At 31.8% G+C, this 21,381-nt stretch overlaps 1 protein-coding gene across 1 annotated transcript in view; it reads right to left on the bottom strand.

Moving 5' to 3' along the window:
* The window catches only part of LOC134711754 (uncharacterized), a 75,361-nt gene extending 58,258 nt beyond the window's left edge, over window positions 1-17,103 (bottom strand). The window contains exons 1-15 of the mRNA XM_063572611.1: window positions 17,000-17,103; window positions 16,325-16,395; window positions 10,808-10,870; window positions 9,751-9,899; window positions 9,023-9,153; window positions 8,621-8,756; window positions 8,110-8,178; window positions 7,688-7,803; window positions 5,042-5,123; window positions 4,215-4,382; window positions 2,913-2,999; window positions 2,391-2,485; window positions 1,818-1,925; window positions 1,359-1,419; window positions 122-229 (exon numbers count right to left, since the gene is read on the bottom strand). Of these exons, the coding sequence (XP_063428681.1) occupies window positions 122-229; window positions 1,359-1,419; window positions 1,818-1,925; window positions 2,391-2,485; window positions 2,913-2,999; window positions 4,215-4,382; window positions 5,042-5,123; window positions 7,688-7,803; window positions 8,110-8,178; window positions 8,621-8,756; window positions 9,023-9,153; window positions 9,751-9,899; window positions 10,808-10,870; window positions 16,325-16,334 (1,383 nt within the window). The 5' untranslated portion in view covers window positions 16,335-16,395; window positions 17,000-17,103. The remainder of the gene's footprint in view (window positions 1-121; window positions 230-1,358; window positions 1,420-1,817; window positions 1,926-2,390; window positions 2,486-2,912; window positions 3,000-4,214; window positions 4,383-5,041; window positions 5,124-7,687; window positions 7,804-8,109; window positions 8,179-8,620; window positions 8,757-9,022; window positions 9,154-9,750; window positions 9,900-10,807; window positions 10,871-16,324; window positions 16,396-16,999) is intronic.
* Between the last annotated feature and the right edge of the window lie 4,278 nt (window positions 17,104-21,381).

Raw genomic sequence — 21,381 nt, 5'->3', positions numbered from 1 at the left:
ATGTACTATGAGTACTTTTTAAAACTAATTGTACTGTGTGTATACCTTATATTGTTACTTATTAATTTGATACCAACAATCTATTTGAAAATAAGCATCTGTTCTCTTATTCATTCCTTACTTCTACAAATGCTGTATAAAATGGAAACAAAGCAGGAGCTTGAAAGTATTTTTCAAGAATACCATTTCTTCTAAAGTCTGCTATTTTGGCCAACAGTCCTGTGCTGATCTGTAAGTGTGATATATATCATATATAAGATTAATCGTTGAATAATTATTCAGTCATTGTTTATACATGTATATATAGACAATGATAGCTAAATGCCAGAAAAATTGTCAACAAATTATTTAAGCTTTTGATTTTGGCATCTAACATAGAACTCTCCGTTTAAAATTTTCATCGGAGGGCGGTTTTTTGTTATTTGACCTTTCTTTTACCTAGCTTAAAACAGAAAGATCTGTTCTAGAATACGGATTACTGATCTAAATTACAATCAGAGAGCTTCTCTAAATACCGTAATTTAGAAATAAGCTACTGTAGAACGGTGTTAAACAGTTCTATCATAGAAAAGTTCTAGCACAGATCATTCTGACAGTTCTATGAAGAGTTTAAAACTGATTGTAATTGCAGTTATGTCGTGGTAAATGTCAATGCATTGATTCTCTATTTCTGTGTCACAATTCCATTCTCTGCTGGATTTTTCTAAACTAATTAGCAAGTCAATTAACGTCATTACTTAATCAGCAACTGATTTCCATTTGGTACATCTGTCCATACACCTTGATTTTTGTACGGTAGGGTTCTGTTGTTGATTTTGTTTTCCCTTCAAAAATGATGTTGCTCGTCATTCTTTGACATATTATTTGCAAATGACCCTTGATTTCTTTACAAAGACACTGTATATAAAACTGTAGAATATCAAACAATTATAAAATCAAGTCATCACAGTAACATCTCGACATGCAATTTTAGTTGACAATGAACTTTAAAAGTTGCATACCCAACAGATGTAAAATATATTTACCCTACTCAAGCAGAGTATCTCAACTATTTCAGGGAGATGCTTTAGCTCTCATTGTTTTTTTTTTATGGGTACCACATTTGGAGCAGAATGTGCTGACTTGTCCGAAGGACCGGAGCTCCCCCCACACTTTTAGTTGAGTTCATGTTATTCAGACTTTAGTTTTCTATGTTGTCTGTTGTATACAGTTTTGCGACTTTGGATAAACTTTTAGTATCTTTCGTCTGTCTTTAATATTAAGTAAATTCGTGCTTGTAAGATAATGTTTTTAAGGTAATTTATGATTCCTTCTATTTCGGCATCTTTTGTAACTTTTTTCGCATAATTCATATTTACCTGTAAATGATGTCCTGGGTTCGTTTCGTGTAATGCTAAAGACATAAAATCTATTGTCACCCTGAATAATAAAAGTTACGCATATTTATATCATCAAATAGATCAACATGTTTGAGTTTGCTATTTGACTTCATTTGATATAGAAATAATATATAACACCACTGGTGAACAGAATAGGTTTATTTGCCAATGAACAATTCTATGAGTGGATTTGCTACATGGATTTCAAAATGTAAAAAAAACCAGTATTTTTTAATATATCAACAAATAAAGGTTTTATCAAGATATTATTGAAAATTAAAACGATTAAATCTTTGTCTTAACAATAAGTGTTATGATACTTCTCACAATAATGCTAATTAATTTTTGTAATGTTATATGTGAACTGAATCAAAATAAAACTTTCGTATTCGTATTCATGGTCATATTAAGAAATAGCGGATACCCGTTATAACGTACATTTCATCAGGATGCATAAGGTTAACTTGGAATACACCTGGCCTAGACCCATCAGCTGTTCCTGGTAAGTACATCCCGCCTGGTCCATCATTAGGCATTGGTCGTACCCTGTGTAAAAAAAGATATTAAATGAGCTCACAAGCATCACTGAAGAGACATTCATAGTCACATCTCGCGGAATACAATTGGTGACATACATTGTGTTTTACCAACTTTTAAATGACATGAACTATTGAAATTGTAATAGGGTCAAGAATAAATTGCAATAAAAAATCATATTTCAATATTAATATAAAAGTGTAGAAATTGGAATCATTATCTTTTATTACGCATAATTCATAAGAAATTTGAACATTTTGTTTTTCTATTTAAGATAATACATCGCTTGCAATCGATATGCCTTCTTTTTTTTAATTATATGAAGACAATATCGACAAACAAGCATCAATAATAGGCATGTTCTAAAATGTCATATATTTTACTGCATTTTTAAACTTCTGTCTTCGTATATCTTGATAGTTTTTCTGATTTTCTTATCATCTATCATCAAGTTTGATTTTGAAATAAACTTACTCCACTGGAAGGTCTGGTAAGTTCTTGAACATGAGTGGTAATTTTGGTTCTATTTCTTCATGTATAATGTGGTTAAATCTGGCTAAAATGTCTGCCTTAAAAATGTAAGAACTTTTATTAAAATATCGTTTATTTTCATAGTATTTTTTTTTTTTTTTCAGCTCCTATAACTTAAGCTTACATATAAATCTGTTGGGAAGTACATTTCGCTTCGTGCGTTCACCTTTGGAACGTTTATTTTTATAGTCAGAAGTATAAATGAGGTCAGTTTATCATGTGTTTCCTCTTGTAAGCATACCTTAGACTTTTGAAAGTTTCTTAAAGTTTAATGCATTATTTCTAAGTTTGTCAAATATTTGGAAATAAAGTTCTGGCAACTATTACGTTACAGGTTTTCGTTTTTTTCTCCAAAGCCACTTGATGTGAATGTAATGATACACAGTTACAATAGATACTATCAGAAATCCATTACTACTACACATGGACTTCTGATACTATCCAATTGATTATGATTAATATTACCCCTGTTTTAAGATGAAATCTGCTATCATTTTTAATGTAATCAAACGCGTCCTTAACAGATCCATGTAAGCCTAGTTTGGCCATTATCTGAAAAAGAACATAGTATGAACAAGCATTTTTTTTCATTTTTCATTTTATTCATGTATTAACAGACTCATTCAAACTGTCATTGCATTTTCGTTTTTGAATTTAAGTTCCATTAAATATTGTTTAAAATAAAATAAAAAACTCGACATTCATTTTTAATCTAATTGTTGATACAGTGTAAAGAAGAAGAATATTATTTAACTGGTCCTTCATTTCAAGAAATAAAAATAATGGAATATGGGTACACAAGAACATCTCTGATTTTAAGTGTATTTGATAAACAAAATAATCTAAAACTATCAGTATATGATTTGCTTGAAAGCATAATCATTACAAAATTCTATGTCTGAAAAGTCGTAGCATTACCCTTTTCTTAAATTTCTTACAGTGTATGGATTGATATAGTTATTTTTCAATAAATGTAACGCAACTGACAACCACTTAACATTGATTTGAATACCTACGAAAAAACCTTAGTTCTTGTACTAAAATAATCGTATTTATTCCATATTGGTATTATTTTAGTAGGTTTCTCTATACGAATTGGATTTTGAATAAAAAAGCATATTCACCTAAGAAAGTGTTATTCGTCGCTCTAAACGTCACGCGCTTTTACATGCAACGTTACAGTAAAATGTGTCATGTACACTTTGTTTTGGTATACTATGTTTGTCATTAAATATATGTTCTTCTCTGAGAATATAGAATAAAACAATTACTGTCTTTTGTTTCGGTAAATATGGGGTTTTGGGGTTAAATTGACTTTTGAAAAATGATATTTACTTCGGCCGTCGGCCTTTTGTGAATATCATTTTTTCAAAAGTCAATAAAACCGCATATTTACCTCACCAAAAGACAGTAATTGTATAGTATTATATTCTACAGCAGTTTGAATATTTCTGTCATTCTTAGAGGTCATACTAAACTATTCCATATATTTTTAATAAGGAAATAAAAAATTCAAATTTAATTACTTAAAGTTTTTCATGATAACACAAATATTGTTTCAGATGTAGAGACCTAAATAGAGTGATGAGGAGCTTTCTATCTTATATTCGAAAAATTCCATATATGAATATTTTTTGGAGTTGTCTATGATCTCGATGTTACAGTTACGGCTATCTATTTTCAACACATGCTTAAACCAGCTGCCACAAACTGTATGAACCAAGAAGATCTGGCATGAGTTAGGCTTAGGTTGGATATTTAGTTCACCTTTTTCATTTCCTTGGATATTCTTTCCACTTCATTCAATCCTTTTTTATGAACTTCATCCGGTGTAAGTGGCAAAGACAGATGCCACTGTAGGACTGACGTATAATAATCTGAACCTCTGTCCCAACCGTTCACCCCATAGCTGTCCCGAAGATTGTTAAAATATTCCTTAAAATATAACAAAAAAATATTAGTTTAAATTTTCTAATGAAAGATAACTATTCAACAAATGAACTATACATGCTTTGTTTAAAGATTTAAAACATGTATTTAAATTCTATAAAAATGTACTAGTCAGTGTTTCTAACTGAAATGAAGCGGGTGTGTTGTCGCATAAGCAAATAAACTCTTAGCTTTGTAGTAATAAACAAAAATGTAAATAACAGTATTTCTAAAACAATCTATTTTTCAAACGAAATATATGTTTGTATGTATATGTATATTGCATCGGATATGCCTTGACACTCAAATGAAACACATGTCAAAAAAGTCTTAATAGTTGTGCGCCAGTTTTTCTGAAGACCACACTGCTACACAAGTCTACAACAGCTACTCCCATTAACAGCTTTATCATCATTCATGAAATCTCCTGAACGGATATGAAACTGGTTGTAGACGATACGATCACATACCCGACCTCCACCCCCTTAACAAAAGTATACACCTGAAAGTTAAGTGTCGGTTGGCTTTATATTTTATTTTCAGCATCATACATCAGGAAATACAACAAGAAAAAGAAAAACAAACGAACCCCTTTAATACAACACTTCACGATGAACTCAGGTTCTCTGGAAGGGTAAGTCGGTAATGTTGTATGATACACCTACCGTTGTCAGATATGTCTTAACATCTCTCAATGACTGAAAATATGAGTTGATGGCTGTCTTTGCTCTATTACGTAATTCAGTTCTAAAGTAAAAGAGAAAATAGGTTAATAGAAATATGGCAAAAAAAACCGACACTTTAATTTATTTTAATTTGATCAAACAAAGTAAAACCACAAAAATACTGAACTTCTAGGAAAATCAAATCGGAAAGTCCCTAATCACATGGCAAAATCAAATGACAAAAAACATAAACTAGAGGCTCTCAAGAGCTTGTATCGCTCACCTGACTCTACTTGGGTTTTTGAAATCATATAAATAAAGGCAACAGTAGTATACCGCTGTTCAAAATTCATAAATCCATAGACAAAAAACAAAATCGGGGTAACAAACTAAAACCGAGTGAAAAAAAGATAAAATTTGGCTACAAAGTAACATCATCAGGAAAGGAACATTCATGCTATGTTTAATTTCATTACATTCAGTGGTTCTCTAGAAGACGACTTTTGTATGCATTTCCCATAGGGTCCTATGTTAAACCAAACGCTCCCGCTGGCGGCCATCTTGGATGATGGATCGGCTACAAAATAACAACACTTGATCAGCATCTCATAAGGAACATTCACGCTATGTTTGGTTTTGTTCCATTCAGTGGTTCTTTAAAAGAAGTCATTTGTATGCATTTCCCATAGGGTCCTATGGTAAACTAAGTCTCCCGCTGGCATCCATCTTGGATGATGGATCGGCTACAAAGTAACAACACTTGACCTCATAAGGAACATGCATGCTATGTGTGGTTTCATTGCATTAAGTGGTTCTCAAAAAGAAGTCATTTGTATGCATTTCCCATAGGGTTCTATGTTAAACTAAGTCCCCCGCTGGCATCCATCTTGGATGATGGATCGGCTACAAAGTAACAACACTTGACCTCATAAGGAACATTCATGCTATGTTTGGTTTTATTCCATTCAGTGGTTCTCTAAAAGAAGTCATTTGTATGCATTTCCGCATTTCCCATAGCGTCTTATGTTAAACTAAGCCCCCCTCTGGCGGTCATCTTGGATGATGGATCGGCTACAAAGTAACAACACTTGGTCAGCACCTCATAAGAAACATTCATGCTATGTTTGGTTTTATTCCATACAGTGGTTCTCTAGAAAAAATTTAAAATGTAAAAAGTTAACGACGACGACGGACGACGGACGCGAAGTGATGGGAAAAACGAATGGACATCAAGAGTCGATAACACTTACTCAAAGAATAGTTGATCATTTTCAATATCAGAGTTTGCTAGAAAGAATATAACTCGAAGCTTATAAAAGATACCATGAGGATACTTGACAGACAACTTGAATATTATTAGAAAAATAACTCGAAAGAGTGTTAAAGATAATGCAAACGTAATTAAATAAACTCATCATAGGTACCAGGATTAAAATTTTATTTTTACGACAGACACACGTTTCGTCTACAAAAGACTCATCAGTGACGGTTAAATAAAAAAAATGTTTAAAATGCCAACTAGAGTACGCAGTTGAGGAGCATTGAGGACCAAAAATTCCTAAAAAGTTTTGCCAAATACAGCTAAGGTAACAAAGTTTTGTTAACAGTTAATTTATAATTATTAACATAAAAGATAACTAAAACTTAACTTAAGACAAATCAAACGTATTTTTTAGACACTCAAACATAAATAAAAGATAACCAGAACATAATTAAAGATAAATCGTACCTAATTAAAAAGATTATTCGAACCTAGTTAAAAGATAACTCGAATCTAGGTAAAAAGATAACTCGAACCTAATTAAAAAAAACGATAACCCGAACATAGAGAGAAAAATTATATAACAACAACAAAACTATTATAGTTGTTTTTAAAAGTTCTTATTTATTTTACCCCAGTATACAATATCAAGTAAGACACCGTCTTACAGATTCCTGGAATTATTGACTAAATAAACTACAGTGACATAATCAATATGTGTATGTGATATGAAATGTGACCAGTTGTTTTCCCTTTGATGTGTTTGAGCTTTTGTTTGCCGTTTTATCGAGTACTTTCCGTTTTGAATTTCCCTTACAGTTCGGTATTTTTGTTATTTTATTTTTTTCGAACGTAATTAAAAGGTAACTTAAATATAGTTAATGAATATCTTGAATATAATTAAAAGATAATTTGAAGATGAATCAATAGATATTTTCTTAAAGACAATAAATATATAACTTAGGACAATAAATAAATAACTTGAAAATGATTAATTAGTACGTTAAAAACAATGAGTAAATATCTTGAAAGAAATTAACATAACGATAAGTCGAATGGTTGATGAAACTAGCTATTTAGAAACGACGTGAATGAGCCCCTCTTTTGTTACAAACACTTTAAATAGACGTTATTCTTTAACAAAACAAACTCAAACTCGATTTGTAAGTTAATATAATGAACCCAAAAATACAATATCAGCTCAGTGCATACAACCAACAGAAAATATCCAATCAATGATGGATTAAAGAATATCAAACATTGTCTTCTTATTTGTTTTTGTTAGAAGTAAAAACTATTTTACTGGATCATTGAATTGGACATGGTTGCATCTTACGGTTCACTATAACGTGTACATAATATAAGGTTATGTTAATCAACATTACTTTATGTTATTCGGTATAGTTGTGATGTTTTCTAGTGTCTCTTTAAAAGGAGAGTAAAAACTGAAATCCTCTGGTCTGGATGTTATACCAATGTCGATCATAGAAGGTACCTTGAACTAAATAAAATTAGTAAAAAAGTAAAACAAAAAAGAAACAAAACATACATGAATTACGAGTGAACAAAACTGAGAAGCAGAAGGGTTAATATCACTTGTACTAAAAGAAAACAATTAGAAAAAATGAAAATGTAGCAAATATATTTGTTTTTTTTATTTCATCATAAATTTACTTAATATCAAATTAGAACCATAAAAAATTAAATAAAATGAACATGAAAACGAAAACAAAAACGAAACCGAAAATGAAGCTATAAAATTGAAGGATCCATGCACTTCATATTTGATATAACTTCGTTTACTTACAATAGAGACGTTGTTGTATGTGTTCCCTTGTAAGACTGCTTTCTGAAATCGTGCTTGTATCTGCTGCAGCTAAACTCACCACAGAAAACAAAATCATAATAGATTCATTACACTTTGGCTTTTATCAAAACAGTAAATTTATTAAGATCTGAGAAATATATGTACTTCCCTTCGAAATTATCCGAACCCCTTTATGATTAGATTGAATTTTGTGTAACATGTTATATGGTCACATATCACAGATATCCATTGATATGTTCAATCTGACGTTGCCACAATCCTGTTATTTTCTTCATTTTTGTTGTCGAAAAACACAATATAAAACTACAACTTGACAAAGATTGAAACATTTACATGTTGAATGATCTATACGTAGGAAGAAATATTTCCGTGAGATTTGTGTGTTTACAACTGTTATAAGTATGCGTATGAATAACAAAAACATTAAAACAAAACGTCTTCAAAATAAACTGTACAATGATGTGAGTATATCTAGTTATAGTAGTCATACCTGCTTTGGGAAGCCTTTTATTCTCGCTATGAAATTTTCAAAATCTCCACGTGTGTTTTGGGGTGTAATACTAACTAAATAGTCTGGATCAATGTATGGTCCTTCTAGAAAATTCATTGGATTCAAAGGACTGTAGCTGAAAGCAAAATCAACTTTGTAATCCGCAGTTTATAATATATTATTTATTTACACATATGTTCTACATTGGTAGCAGACTGGTCAAGTGACAGTCCAGAACAATCTTTCCTCCATGTAAAAAAGTAACGTATCGTGCCCGAAACACATACAGGTAAAAGATGAATATTCGAATCCCCATTATTTTTTTATATTCTACCCCAATAAGATTTTTAAAGCAGTTGATATTAGTAAAAAAGAGTATCAGTGTCAAAATAATATGCTTACTCTTTCCATGTATAACCTTCTTGATAAGTTTTGAGAAAATTTTCAAATATATCAAAGTCTATTTTATATTTTGCAGATAACGAATTCCTTGGAATAGCAGAAAGTTGTTGGAGATAGCTGCCCACCGCATTCTACAAAACAAACAAATCAACATGAATTTCTTTCAAAATGGGGAAAAATGCAAGTAAATAGTGATCAAAGGTACCATTATTATAATTTCGTCTACATAAGACTTATCAGTGACGCTCATTTCAAAATATTTATAAATCTAAACAAGTACAAAGTCGAAGAGCATTGAGGATAAAAAATTCCAAAAAGCTGTGCCAAATACGGCTAAGGTAATCCATGCCTGGGTTAAGAAAATACTTAGTTTTTAAAAAATAGAAAAATACTATGACAACACAAACTGTTCACAACATAGGAGTAAAGCACCAAATCTGTAATGATAAAGCGTATTGTTACTTTCCTTTTTCTTCAAAAATATAGATCTTTAGGTTTAATCATTCATCTTATAATGTATACATTACAATTTAGTTTTGTCTGTCTCGTAAACATACGGGAACTATTTTGAAATGTTTTGCACATATACAAAAAAGTAATTGTTCTTATGTAAGTTCAGAAAATGTACATGTAAATATTTGATTGTCTACGTTTTTATAATATTTTTTGTTGTTATTGATTTTTCTGCTCTTTGTTTTCGTAAAGATCTATAAAAGACAGCATGATACCTTCCACCTATCAAACACATCTACTGAATAATCGTCCAGTCTGTCGTCATACTTATGTATGTTTATGCTAGTGGCGAATTGTGGATTCTCTGAAAACAACCAGTTACTGAAGTCCTGCTGTAATTTATCGAGGTCCTCTTCTAGAGTGCCTGTAGTAAGACATTAAATTGTACTAATTATTCTAATAAATTCAGTGAGAATATTTTATTAAAATTACTAAACGTCTTGCAATATAGTTGATTGTATTTGGCACATTTGGGAATTTTTTGTCCTCATTGTTCTTCAACTTTGTACTTGTTTTGGCTTGCGAACTTTTTTTTTATCTGGGCTTCGCTCTTGGGTGTTGTGTTGATGAAACTCGTGCCTGGCGTATTGAATTGTAAGCCCTATACCTTTTGATAGTTTTTTTGTGTTTCTATGTTCTGTATGTTCTCCCATTTATTTTGTAATGTAGTCTTGTCAAGTAAAGTTGTCATTTTAATGTTGAAGTTAACATTGCCACAAAAGCGGGAGGTTTAGCTAGTCAAAAAAACCAGGTTCAATCCACCATTTGTTCTTAAAAATGTCCTGTACCCTGTCAGGAAATGGCCATTTTTCTGTTATACATAGTTTCTGCTGTGTCGTTGTTCTGCTCTTATATTTGATGTGTTTCCTTCAATTTTAGTTTGTAACCCTGATTTTTTTTTTCTCAATCGATTTATGAGTTTGGAAGAGCGGTATACTACTGTTGTCTTTATTTATTGTATGCTAATTTTTCTACTGCTTTATATATATACACAAGACTTATATTTCGTTGCAATCTTTTAATAACTAAATAAGAAAAAAATATTATAAATCTGGCTTCTCACGTTAACTGTGTATATCCTCATGAAGTTTGTCAATTTAAAATCTGTGAGTGTTTTATATCTTGTTGTTGTATAATAAAGAGATATGATCTGTAATGATGTATCGTTATACAGACAGTGACATAGTTAGTTTGTGTATGTAACAGTCCACGCCTTATACTAATCATGACAACGAATACTTAATAAGGAACTAGGAAGATGTGATAGTTTACCTTCTATGTAAGTTATTGTCGACAAGCACACTACAAACACTATAAGAGCTTTCATGTTAGAACCTGTAAATCAACAAAAAGTACAATAATATTTACATTGTACCATTTCTGTTTGTACTTGCATTTTCTGTCTTGACATGTTGTTTACGTTTATTGTTTTGGTATCAACCCTCTTTTTTTTTTAAACCGTATTGCACATTTAAAAGCTATGTTGTCACGTGCATTTATTGAATATACCGAGACAACGAGTATATATTACAGTCAAGTCTTTCGGGAATCTGTAAAAGGGATGACTTAATTTTTAAATCCAATAAAAGTCAAATAAGACGGGCTGCAAAAATATAAAAGGAAATTTCCAACCTCTTATCGTCTAAAGATGAAAAACAACTTCAAACATATGGCATATATATTAAAACCACAACAATAAAAAAAAATGTAAATATGGCATACGTAGACCGGGTTTGATTATTGAACTGAAATTAAATTAAAATTAGCTTAGGGCTGGAACTCAGTGATATAACTTCGAGATTATTCTAATCAACACTACTAATCATTTTTCAAGAAACATGTGAGTCGTAACCAAGGGAATAAATATATATATATATATACTTACCTTAATTGCTATACATACATTGTTTTAGTAAATGTACAAACAAAAAATGCATTGACAATGATCACAGAAAACAATAGACATTTTTATCCACATTATATGTTTCATTTCAGATTAACACTTAGTTAATTTCCGATTTCCGAAATAGTTACCGTGTATCTTGTTAAAGTTGTAAAATGGCTAATGGTAGTCTCTTATCATCCAAAACTTACATTCAGTAAGTGGTTTTTTTCAATTCAAAGCGACAAGAATTTAGGGAGAGATCAAATTCATTCAAATATGCATAAATACTCAAGAAATTAATTTGGTTTTTAATACATAGGATACTTATTATAGAAACGGCGAGGTATCTTTGTAAAGTTTTTATAACCACTCCACTAACGACCTGGGGTGTCATTGATGTGGATTTTATCTGAATCAATTTCACAAAAGGACCAAAAACAAATATTTACTAAAGTACTTTAATATCACTGTTTCGTGGACTGAAAAATTGGCGCAGTATTTCGTCAAACGTGATTCATATATAATGAAATAAAATTGGGAATGGAAATGAGGAATAGGTCAAAAAGACAACAACCCGACCATAGAAAAAACAACAGCAGAAGGTCACCAACAGGTCTTCAATGCAGCGAGAAATTCCCGCACCCGGAGGCGTCCTTCAGTTGGCCCCTAATCAAATATATATACTAGTTCTCTGATAATGAACGCATTACTAAACTCCAAATTGTACACAGGAAACTAAAAATAAAAATAAAACAAGACTAACAAAGTCCAGAGGCGGGGTTAAACATGTTTATGATATCTCAACCCTGCCCCTATACCTCTTGCCAATGTAGAAAAGTAAACGCATAACAATACGCAAATTAAAGTTGAGTTCAAGAGAAGTCCGAGTGATATGTCAGAAGATGTAACCAAAGAAAATAAACAAAATGACAATAATACATAAATAACAACAGACTTCTAACAGTTAACAGACATGCCAGCTACAGACTCAATTAAAAGATTATGTCTTCATCATATGAATATCAGGCACAATCCTTTCCTTTAGGGTTTAGTATCATACCAGCATAAAATATATGAGAAGAACATAACCCGTGTCATGCCAACAACTGGTTTTCAAATAGATGTGTTAAAAACTATATATTGTTAACATCAATAAAAAAAAACTCTTAACAGTGGAAAAATATCTGAATATTACTCGAGGTTTTAACATTTTTCTACCAACAGCCATATGTCTTTCTGAAGAAAATAGAGATCTACAAACAGACTCAGAGTCTATTGGGGTACAACAAATATGACAAATGCCAGAAAGTTAATTGTTGGGAGTTATTTTCGACCTCTATCTGATAATGGCACATCAATTGAACAACTTACAAAATTTCACTGGATCGAATAAACAAAAAAACAAAATCTACAATCATTCTTGGTGGCGACTTTAATCTTGGGAACATTAACTGGGATATTCCATGCAACATCCCTAGCAAACCAGATATTAAGCTCCATGAACAACTTCTAAACATTCTAAATGAAAATTCACTTGAGCAGATTGTAAAAAAGCACACAAGGGGATACAGAACAAGTGAGCTTGAACTCATCAACATACCAAGCATAGTCAACAAAGTGGAGTCAATGCGCACTATCGGAAATGCAGACCATGGTATCATCTATGCAGATCTGCACTATTTCTAAAGCGCAACAAAAAAATTACAAGAACAATTCACCAGTGTAAAAAGCTAACATGGTAAACATCAAAGAAGATGTAAACAAATTCCCACCAGTAATCAAATGTCATTATCACAGTCTACCGATGAACTGTGAAATACATTAGAAAGTCTACTTCAATAAATAGACAAGAATACATTCACCGAAATACAATCACAAACAAGAAAACACTACCCTGGGTGTAAAAACAGATTAAAAATCATGATAAACAAAGTAAAAGTGACTACATAAAAAGAGCAAAAACTGTCCAGATCAAATGAAATAATACAAAATATTAAAAAGAACATTACAAAAAGAAATGTGTAATGCCTACTGGAATTACATCGGAAAAAAATATGTTTGACCTACCAGTAGAAGAAAAACACGTCAACATAATGACAAAAACAACTTAAGAACTTGTTCACATACATTAAAAGTATGAAAAATTACAATACAGGCATTTCTGCACTTAGAAAAGTTGGTTCACTAACTGATAACACCTCTAATAAATCCAACATCCTAAATAGTCAGTTTCAAAAAGTATTCTCCGAAAAAACATCAAATGAGCCTATTCTGGATAAAGGGAAATCAAACTATCACAAATAGAAAAAAAATCGCCATTTCAAAGAAGGGTGTAATAGTATACTGGACAAGATCAATCCTAATAAAGCAATTGGTCCAGATCAAATTTGCAGAACAGTTCTTAAAGAACTAACATCTTTAAAAAAAAAATCACTCGACACAGGAATAATCAAAGAAGGTTAGAAACATGCAAATGTCTGTCCTGTATTTAAAAAGAGGATACACACAATTCTATAAATTAAAGACCAATATCACTAACATGCATACTATGTAAGATCATGGAACACATTATAGCCAGTAGTATAATGGACCTCCTTGAAAATAACAAAATTGTGTACGACCTTCAACACGGATTTCGAGAATCAAGATCATATGGAACCTAAGAAGTATCATTCATGCAAGAACTAGTAAAATATAAAAACAATAACATCAAAACTTACTTAATGTGTGATGTACTTTGCCAAAACATTTGACAAAATATCTCACAAAAGACTCGTCTACGAACTGAAATATTATGGCATTAGATACAACACCTTAAAATGGATAGAAGATTTCCCAACATCTCACACGCAAACAGTCATTATTGATAGTATTCAAAGGAACAGCTTTATGCCATATCCTATTCCTTGTGTATATACACAACTTTAATAAATGCATCAAACACAGCACCCTAAGACTATTTGCAGATAACAGTATAGGTTACCAAACAATACGAAGCAAAGAAGACACTAAAAAAAAGACAGACAAAAACTACAAGAAGACATTACATCAGCAGCAAAACGGGAGAAGGTCTGCGTCATGTCATTCCATCCGACAAGTGCTCAGCCCTTCAGAAAATAACCAAGAAAATCCCATTCGAATGTTGCTTTACTCTCCACTAAAAAGTACTGCAAAAAGAAACATCCACAAAATATCTGGCCATAATCATTCAAACTGACCTAAAATGGAACAAACATGTATACAACATCATAGCTGCAGCCACACAAAAGCTGAACTACATTAAGAGAAACTTAAATGTACATTTAAAAGATTTAAAAAAAAACCAACACTTGTATAAATACCAAAGCTGGACTACAGCAGCTGCGTCTACGACCCACACAACAAATCACGATAACACCAACTTGAGATGGTCCAGCGAAGCTATGTACACATGCAACAGATGCCATAACACCAGCCCAGTCACTCAAATGCTGCAAGCACTAAATTGGACAACTCTTCAGAAAAGGGGAATAAGCACACGCATCTTCATCTTCTACAAAACCATACATCATTTTTAAGCCATCTACCTGACAGATTTACTCACACAATCCGACACAAGAACACAAATATTTATTCTTTCAGACCTAAACATACTACTATAGATTCATTCAAATACTAATTTTACCCAAGAACAATAGAATAGAATAGAATAGAATATTTTTATTTCCCAAATTACAGGGCCCATAAAGGGCATAAAATCAGATACAATTGATTTACATAATTAGTAACAACAGCAATAATAGAGGCATATACATATATAATTGGAATATAAGCATTGGTCAGAATCAAGCTAAAAACCAAATATATATTGTGAATAAAAGAATAATAAAATTACATTATACATGTATATGTATTTATTTTCAAATTATTTACTTGACTAAATGTCAGTGTTCATGCCTGATCACAATATTACAATGGAACCTTCTCTCAGTAGGCGCAGTTCAATGTACTACTTTTGACAGTTTCAGAAAAAAAATCCATTATCTTTTCTCAATAAACATCTAAACATTTCAATATATTCTACAATATATATATAGTTTTACCAAAATGTATATTACAGAAACAGAATAAAAAGAAATTACTTTGAAATTTTTGTTTTTATTTTCGTATATTATTCACTGTAAATAGAAATTAGATCCTAGTAAGATCAAGTTTGGTGTTACCTTGATTTAAAGCTTAAATATCATCTTCGTGAAGGAGATGGGATTTGATCTCGAAAGTATCATAGTTTCATAAAGAAAAAAGTATACATGTTAAAGGGGCCAGCTGAATTCCCGACTCCGGTGTCACACTAAATGAGTTTTGACGTAAAAAAGCAGATTTCCTGTTTTGGATAAAAATACATACATTTTTTCCATTTACGATATAGCATTGAGTGTTGAAAGTGAAGTTAAACAGCAATAATCAATGTACCATAATAAAAATTGGTCTCACCCATAAAATGAAAAGTATAGACTTCCAATACATGAACAAATAACATTTAATTATAAGATCGTTTTGAAGACATTTTATGGTTTATAAATGTGACCAGAAATGACATTAACTACGACGTTTATATCTAATTCATTTGTCGGATCTGATTTTTAATGGTATATATAAGTATTATGGACAAATAGAAGTCTGTATTTGATTTTGCAAAAAAAGGAATACTGTATGCTAAAGATTAAGCACGTTTAAGAAATAGATAATGCTGACCTTGTCCTGATAAATCCTTAAAAATACTACAGCCTATGGAATTTCAACAAAACCAAGTTCTTTGCAGTTTGTCCTGATCAATCCTTAGAAATATTTCAGCCTATGGAATTAAAAAAAATCAAGTTCTGTGCAGTTTTTTTTGTTTTTTTTTTTAAATAAACTGAACTTACCGTTCCGCATGAATGCAAACAAAAAAGAGTCAAATCCTAATTCCTTTCCACTTCAGGTTATATTCAGATATCTGTATAAGTAATTTAAAAATGGTTATAGGCCCAAAATGTTTGTGTTGCTATCAATAAAGCTTGTGACTTGACATTAATTGATAAAACACGTTTAACTATATACAAAACTCATCGTAAGTTTAAAGATAATGTAAGACTAAAATATAATCTGAAACGATTTAAGCCGACATTATCAAAACAACCAAAATCTTCTTTATTTCTATCAACAAACGACAAACTACGCTTGAATTAAACATTGTTCAGAGAATTATACCATTTGGGGGGGGGGGGGGGGGGGAGGTTGATAGAAAAGATGCTGTTTAGAATTAAAAAAAAAAGAGAGATGATTTATCTTTGTTGTGTGAATTAATGAATATTGCCATAGTCTTATACACGTCACATGTCTACAATGTTCCTGGAAACACCATATATCATGAGTTTGAAAGAAGCCTGTGAATGCACCGAAATAACGGATTTATACTACCGTTTCTCCTCCGTCATTATCCAGTTTCTTAGCTTTTTTTTATATTTTGAACAGATGTAAACCGATCACGGTTTATACAGTAAATAACATATCTTCTTACAAACACAAAGTTGATAAAAAGTTCTAAATGTTAATCTTACCATACTATTATAGTCAAGCACATAAATTTCTGGTCAAGTAAGACGTAGTCCGTTTCGCCAGATGATCTGAACTAGTTTCTTCTGAAAACCTCTTTAACTGGTTGAGGTCACTGATAAAGTGAATTTATAAATATCTGTCATTTAATCTGAATTTTAAAAGTAAAATATGTGTTGATACAGTTTAAATGACAACCAAATAAGTCGACGAATATGGTCAAGGTTTCCATATCGAATGACAAATTAATTGACAGTAGAAAAACAGCATTGCGATTGAAATATGAACGATCTGGTGTGATCTGGTATTGATTATGAACGATCTGGTGTGATCTGGTAATGAATTGTGAACGATCTTGTGTGATTTCGTATTCGGAATTGTGAACGACCTGGTGTGATCTGGTATTAAATTGTGAACGACCTGTTGTGATCTGGTATTCAATTTGAATTGTGAACGATCTGGAGTTATCTGGTATTGAATTGTGAACGACCTGGATGGTATGATCTGGTATCGAATCATAAATTCAAATAACTTTGATATTAATTGTACAGAAACAATCAGTCATTTTCAAAAATCAGTGAAAAAGCGTAGTCAAAAGGCTGGAAAAATATCAGACTGAGAAAATTATTATTAATACCCAATAATATTATTTAAGAAGTCAACAAAACATCGACATACATTGTTTTTAAAAAAGCACAAGATCGTGTTTTTTCTCTGATTGTTTATGACGTCTTTAAACTAAATCCATTGGATGTTGGATGTGTACTGATTGATAATTCAGTCTGAGATGCATTTTGTATTAGATGTTAGTTGATTTGAACTAGCTGTCAGTAACTGCGAGTACCTTCAACTTAGTACTTAGTGTATGTTTATTGTTGGGATATATACAAGTACCCGGCCATGTACACTCTGTGTTCAGTTTTGTTAGATGTACATATTTTTGTATTTCTTTGTGTATCCTTCTGATGAGTTCTGCCTTTTTCAACTGTTTTTATAGTTCGTTCTTATGTTGAACTGTTGCACCACTGACCCAAGTTAGAGGATGTTGAGGTCCCGCGATAATGTTTAACCCCGCCACATTCTTTATGTATGTGCCTGTCTTAAGTATGGAGTCTGTAATTCAGTGATTGTCGTTTGTTGATGTGATACATTTTCGTTTCTCCTCCATTTGTTGTACACTAACAACGCCGTTAGTTTTCTAGTTTGAATTGTTTTACATTTGTCAGTTCGGGGCCTTTTATAGCTGACTATGCGGTAGGGGCTTAGCTCATTGTTGAAGGCCGAGCGGTGACTTTTAATTGTTAATTTCTGTGTCATTTGATCTCTAGTGGAAATTTGTCTCGTTGACCTTCATACCACATCTTCTTTTTTATATCAACCCCGTTGCTATTTTTTGCGCCTGTCCCAAGTCAGTATAATCTGACCTTTGTTAGTCTTGTATGTTTTTTTTAAAGTTCATTTATATATTTTGGAGTTTATAGTATGACGTCCATTTTCACTAAACAAGTACACATTGTTTTAAGGCCATCCGAGGACCACCTCCGGGAGCGGGATTTTCTCGATGAGAAAACCGATATATTGCCGTGTAAAGGGATATGCAACTACCAGTCAGAACTAATTTCCGGTTTTAAAAGTGATATTCCACTACGAGTGAGAATTATATTTTGGGGTACTATTATTACGTCCTTGTTTTTTTTTTAATCTAAGTAACTTATTGTAATCACGTTCAAGCTTTTAATAGTGACCTACAATAAACGTCATTAATCTGTTCATTTCTTTTTTTTCTATAAATAAACATCAAACCATTTTTTGTGTTCTCAATAATATAACGGGTTTACCTAAAGTTTTCGTGTGAGTGATAGACTGAGAGGTTAGGGTAATTGTCTTCCGAGGATGATGCATTTATACTGCATTATTTCTGGTATAACTGAGGTCAAATAGTTTCCATCTCACAATTCCATAGATCTTGAAGCATGTTACTATGTAACTGAACATTATTTATTTGTTTGAACTGAAACTGGCACTCTGTATAGCAATTCTTCATTGAGGTGACAATCTGACAACTTTGGAATAAAATCAAAAACATGAAAGATCAGACTGCAGTTAAAGTTACCAATTACAATATCAATTGTACCATGTGCATTTTCAATTGACATATTACGTTGAAGAATTCCATACAGAAAATAGGTTTCCCTGTAATTTTTTCCTTCACAAGGTAAACATCTTAATGTTATCAAATTCTATTGGAATTGGAACATTATCATCAAAGAGATTATAGCAATGCATACACACACTATAAACATTTTTTTCAAAAGGTTCACATAGTTCCTTAAAATGTTACTAACCACTACATATTACTGTTGGGTTCACTTTTTATCTAATATTCAGGGTAAATATGTCCTATTTGTTTCTTAGATTTAAGATTTTTTTTGTCTTAAGATTTGTGAAAAGTAACGAAAATCAACGTGTCAAGCTGAAAAGTGATGAAAATTGAACATACCTATGATTACTGCAGCCGTTGATGATGCATTCGTTGTCCTCGTTTTACATGTAAAATTCCTGTAATTCTTTCCTATGTCCTTACATTCAACGCTATGTGCCTGTTTTTTCTCATACGAAATAGTTGATATGACATGGAAATAAACATTAATCATCTTAAGTTTATACGTTTTTTTAGAGATACAGATCTTGTATCTTGTAATACCTATATCTGCAGTAATCACGGTAATTACACTATTAAAGCTATTATCAAAAGTTACTGATCCCAGCGTATATCTTACATACCTGATAGTTTGTAGTGGAATTCCTACGCGATAAAGTGATATTAATCATAAACTATTGAAACAATTGTATATATACTAACTTTTTGATCTCTTTTTTAATCCTAGAAGAGGAAACCAAGATCACAATCAGTGTCTTGACAACTTTTTTTCCATTGCAGTAATGTGGTAACCATTGAGGTAGAAGGTCTTGACGATACAAAAAAATCATCAAAGTACGATCACGTTTATTTTACTGTCTGGTTTCAATGTTTTGGAAAACACAGCTTTAAATACTAACGGATTCAGTTGGGGACTAAGCGGTAGTGGGCTAAGGTTGATTTATATATCCTTAGCAACATCGTTTGTGTTTATCGCTTGCATTACAAAAATTGCATGGTAAACGAATTAGGTACATGCATTGGCAATTAATTTGGAACCTCAACATATATTCCAGCTGCGAAACCGTAGCTTTTAGGTCCTTATGATAGCTTTTAGGTCCTTATGATAGCTTTTATAATTTGCACCTAAACCACGCAACAAATGAAAGAACCATGTATAGATTTACATTTCCGCAGCTACATAAAGTCTCACGACACTTACCAAATGGGGAAATTCTGTCCAATCATGATAGGTCCGTTATCACAGTATATCTATTAACTGTATAATATATATGGTTGCATGACCTTTATAAATTCCATTGGAGTTCCAACCAAAGATGAAGAACATGGTTTTTTTCACATTTGTGGATACCAAAACGACATTAGCGACCTAAACAAAAACGCTATATTGCTAGATCTGCCAATTACCTATGCAAACTTACTGACATCACAAAGAAACGTAGGAGATGGAAAGAAACATTATGAGATGGAAAAAGATAGGACACGTCTTTCGAAAAGAACATATGTAATCATTATACAAAAGTGTCATAAAGTTTAACTCTTAGTGGAAAAAAGAAACGGCGAAGATCAATATAACATGGGATAGATCATCAGAAAGTGAGGTAATGGTGATTTGTGATGTCTTGACATACTAAGAAGACTAAAGCAGAAACAGAGAGGATGTGGGACGGTCTGAATCAAATGTGGATACTAAAAGTTTCCAAATAGTTGTTTTGACACATACAATCTAAATTTCTCTCCTGTTGCAATATTTTTATAAAAAGAAATTATACCCTTTACACTAGTATTCCTCAATCTAAACTGATGATTCATGTCTGTTTCTGCTCTTTGGTCGGGTTAATTGTTGTCTCGATCTTCGACACACTCCTCGTCTCCATTCTCTACTATATTCAGTATAAACTTCCTGGGTGAAAAATATGGATAAGAAGGAATACTCCAGCTATCTTCGTTCGTCAGTTCGTCGTACAGTCGTATCAGGTTGCACCTATAAAAGATGAGAAGTAACTGCACGGCGTACGTCGTATTGACAGGTGGACAATGAGTAGTACCTGCACAATTTATACGGATATTGTTAACCTTTACTGTTATAAAATTTTGGAAATCATTCCAAATTAAGGAATATATCTCACTAAGGCATGTATACACGATTGATTCTCAATACTTTTGAGCCTATTTCAGTGCTTTATAATCTCTTAAGTAATTTATTAGTTTCTCGATTTTTAAAAA

Source organism: Mytilus trossulus, chromosome 3 (assembly GCF_036588685.1).
Source record: "Mytilus trossulus isolate FHL-02 chromosome 3, PNRI_Mtr1.1.1.hap1, whole genome shotgun sequence".
Classification (NCBI taxonomy): Eukaryota; Metazoa; Mollusca; class Bivalvia; order Mytilida; family Mytilidae; genus Mytilus; species Mytilus trossulus.
The sequence above is the reverse complement of the archived record's forward strand: the minus strand, read 5'-3'. Positions and strand labels throughout refer to the sequence as shown.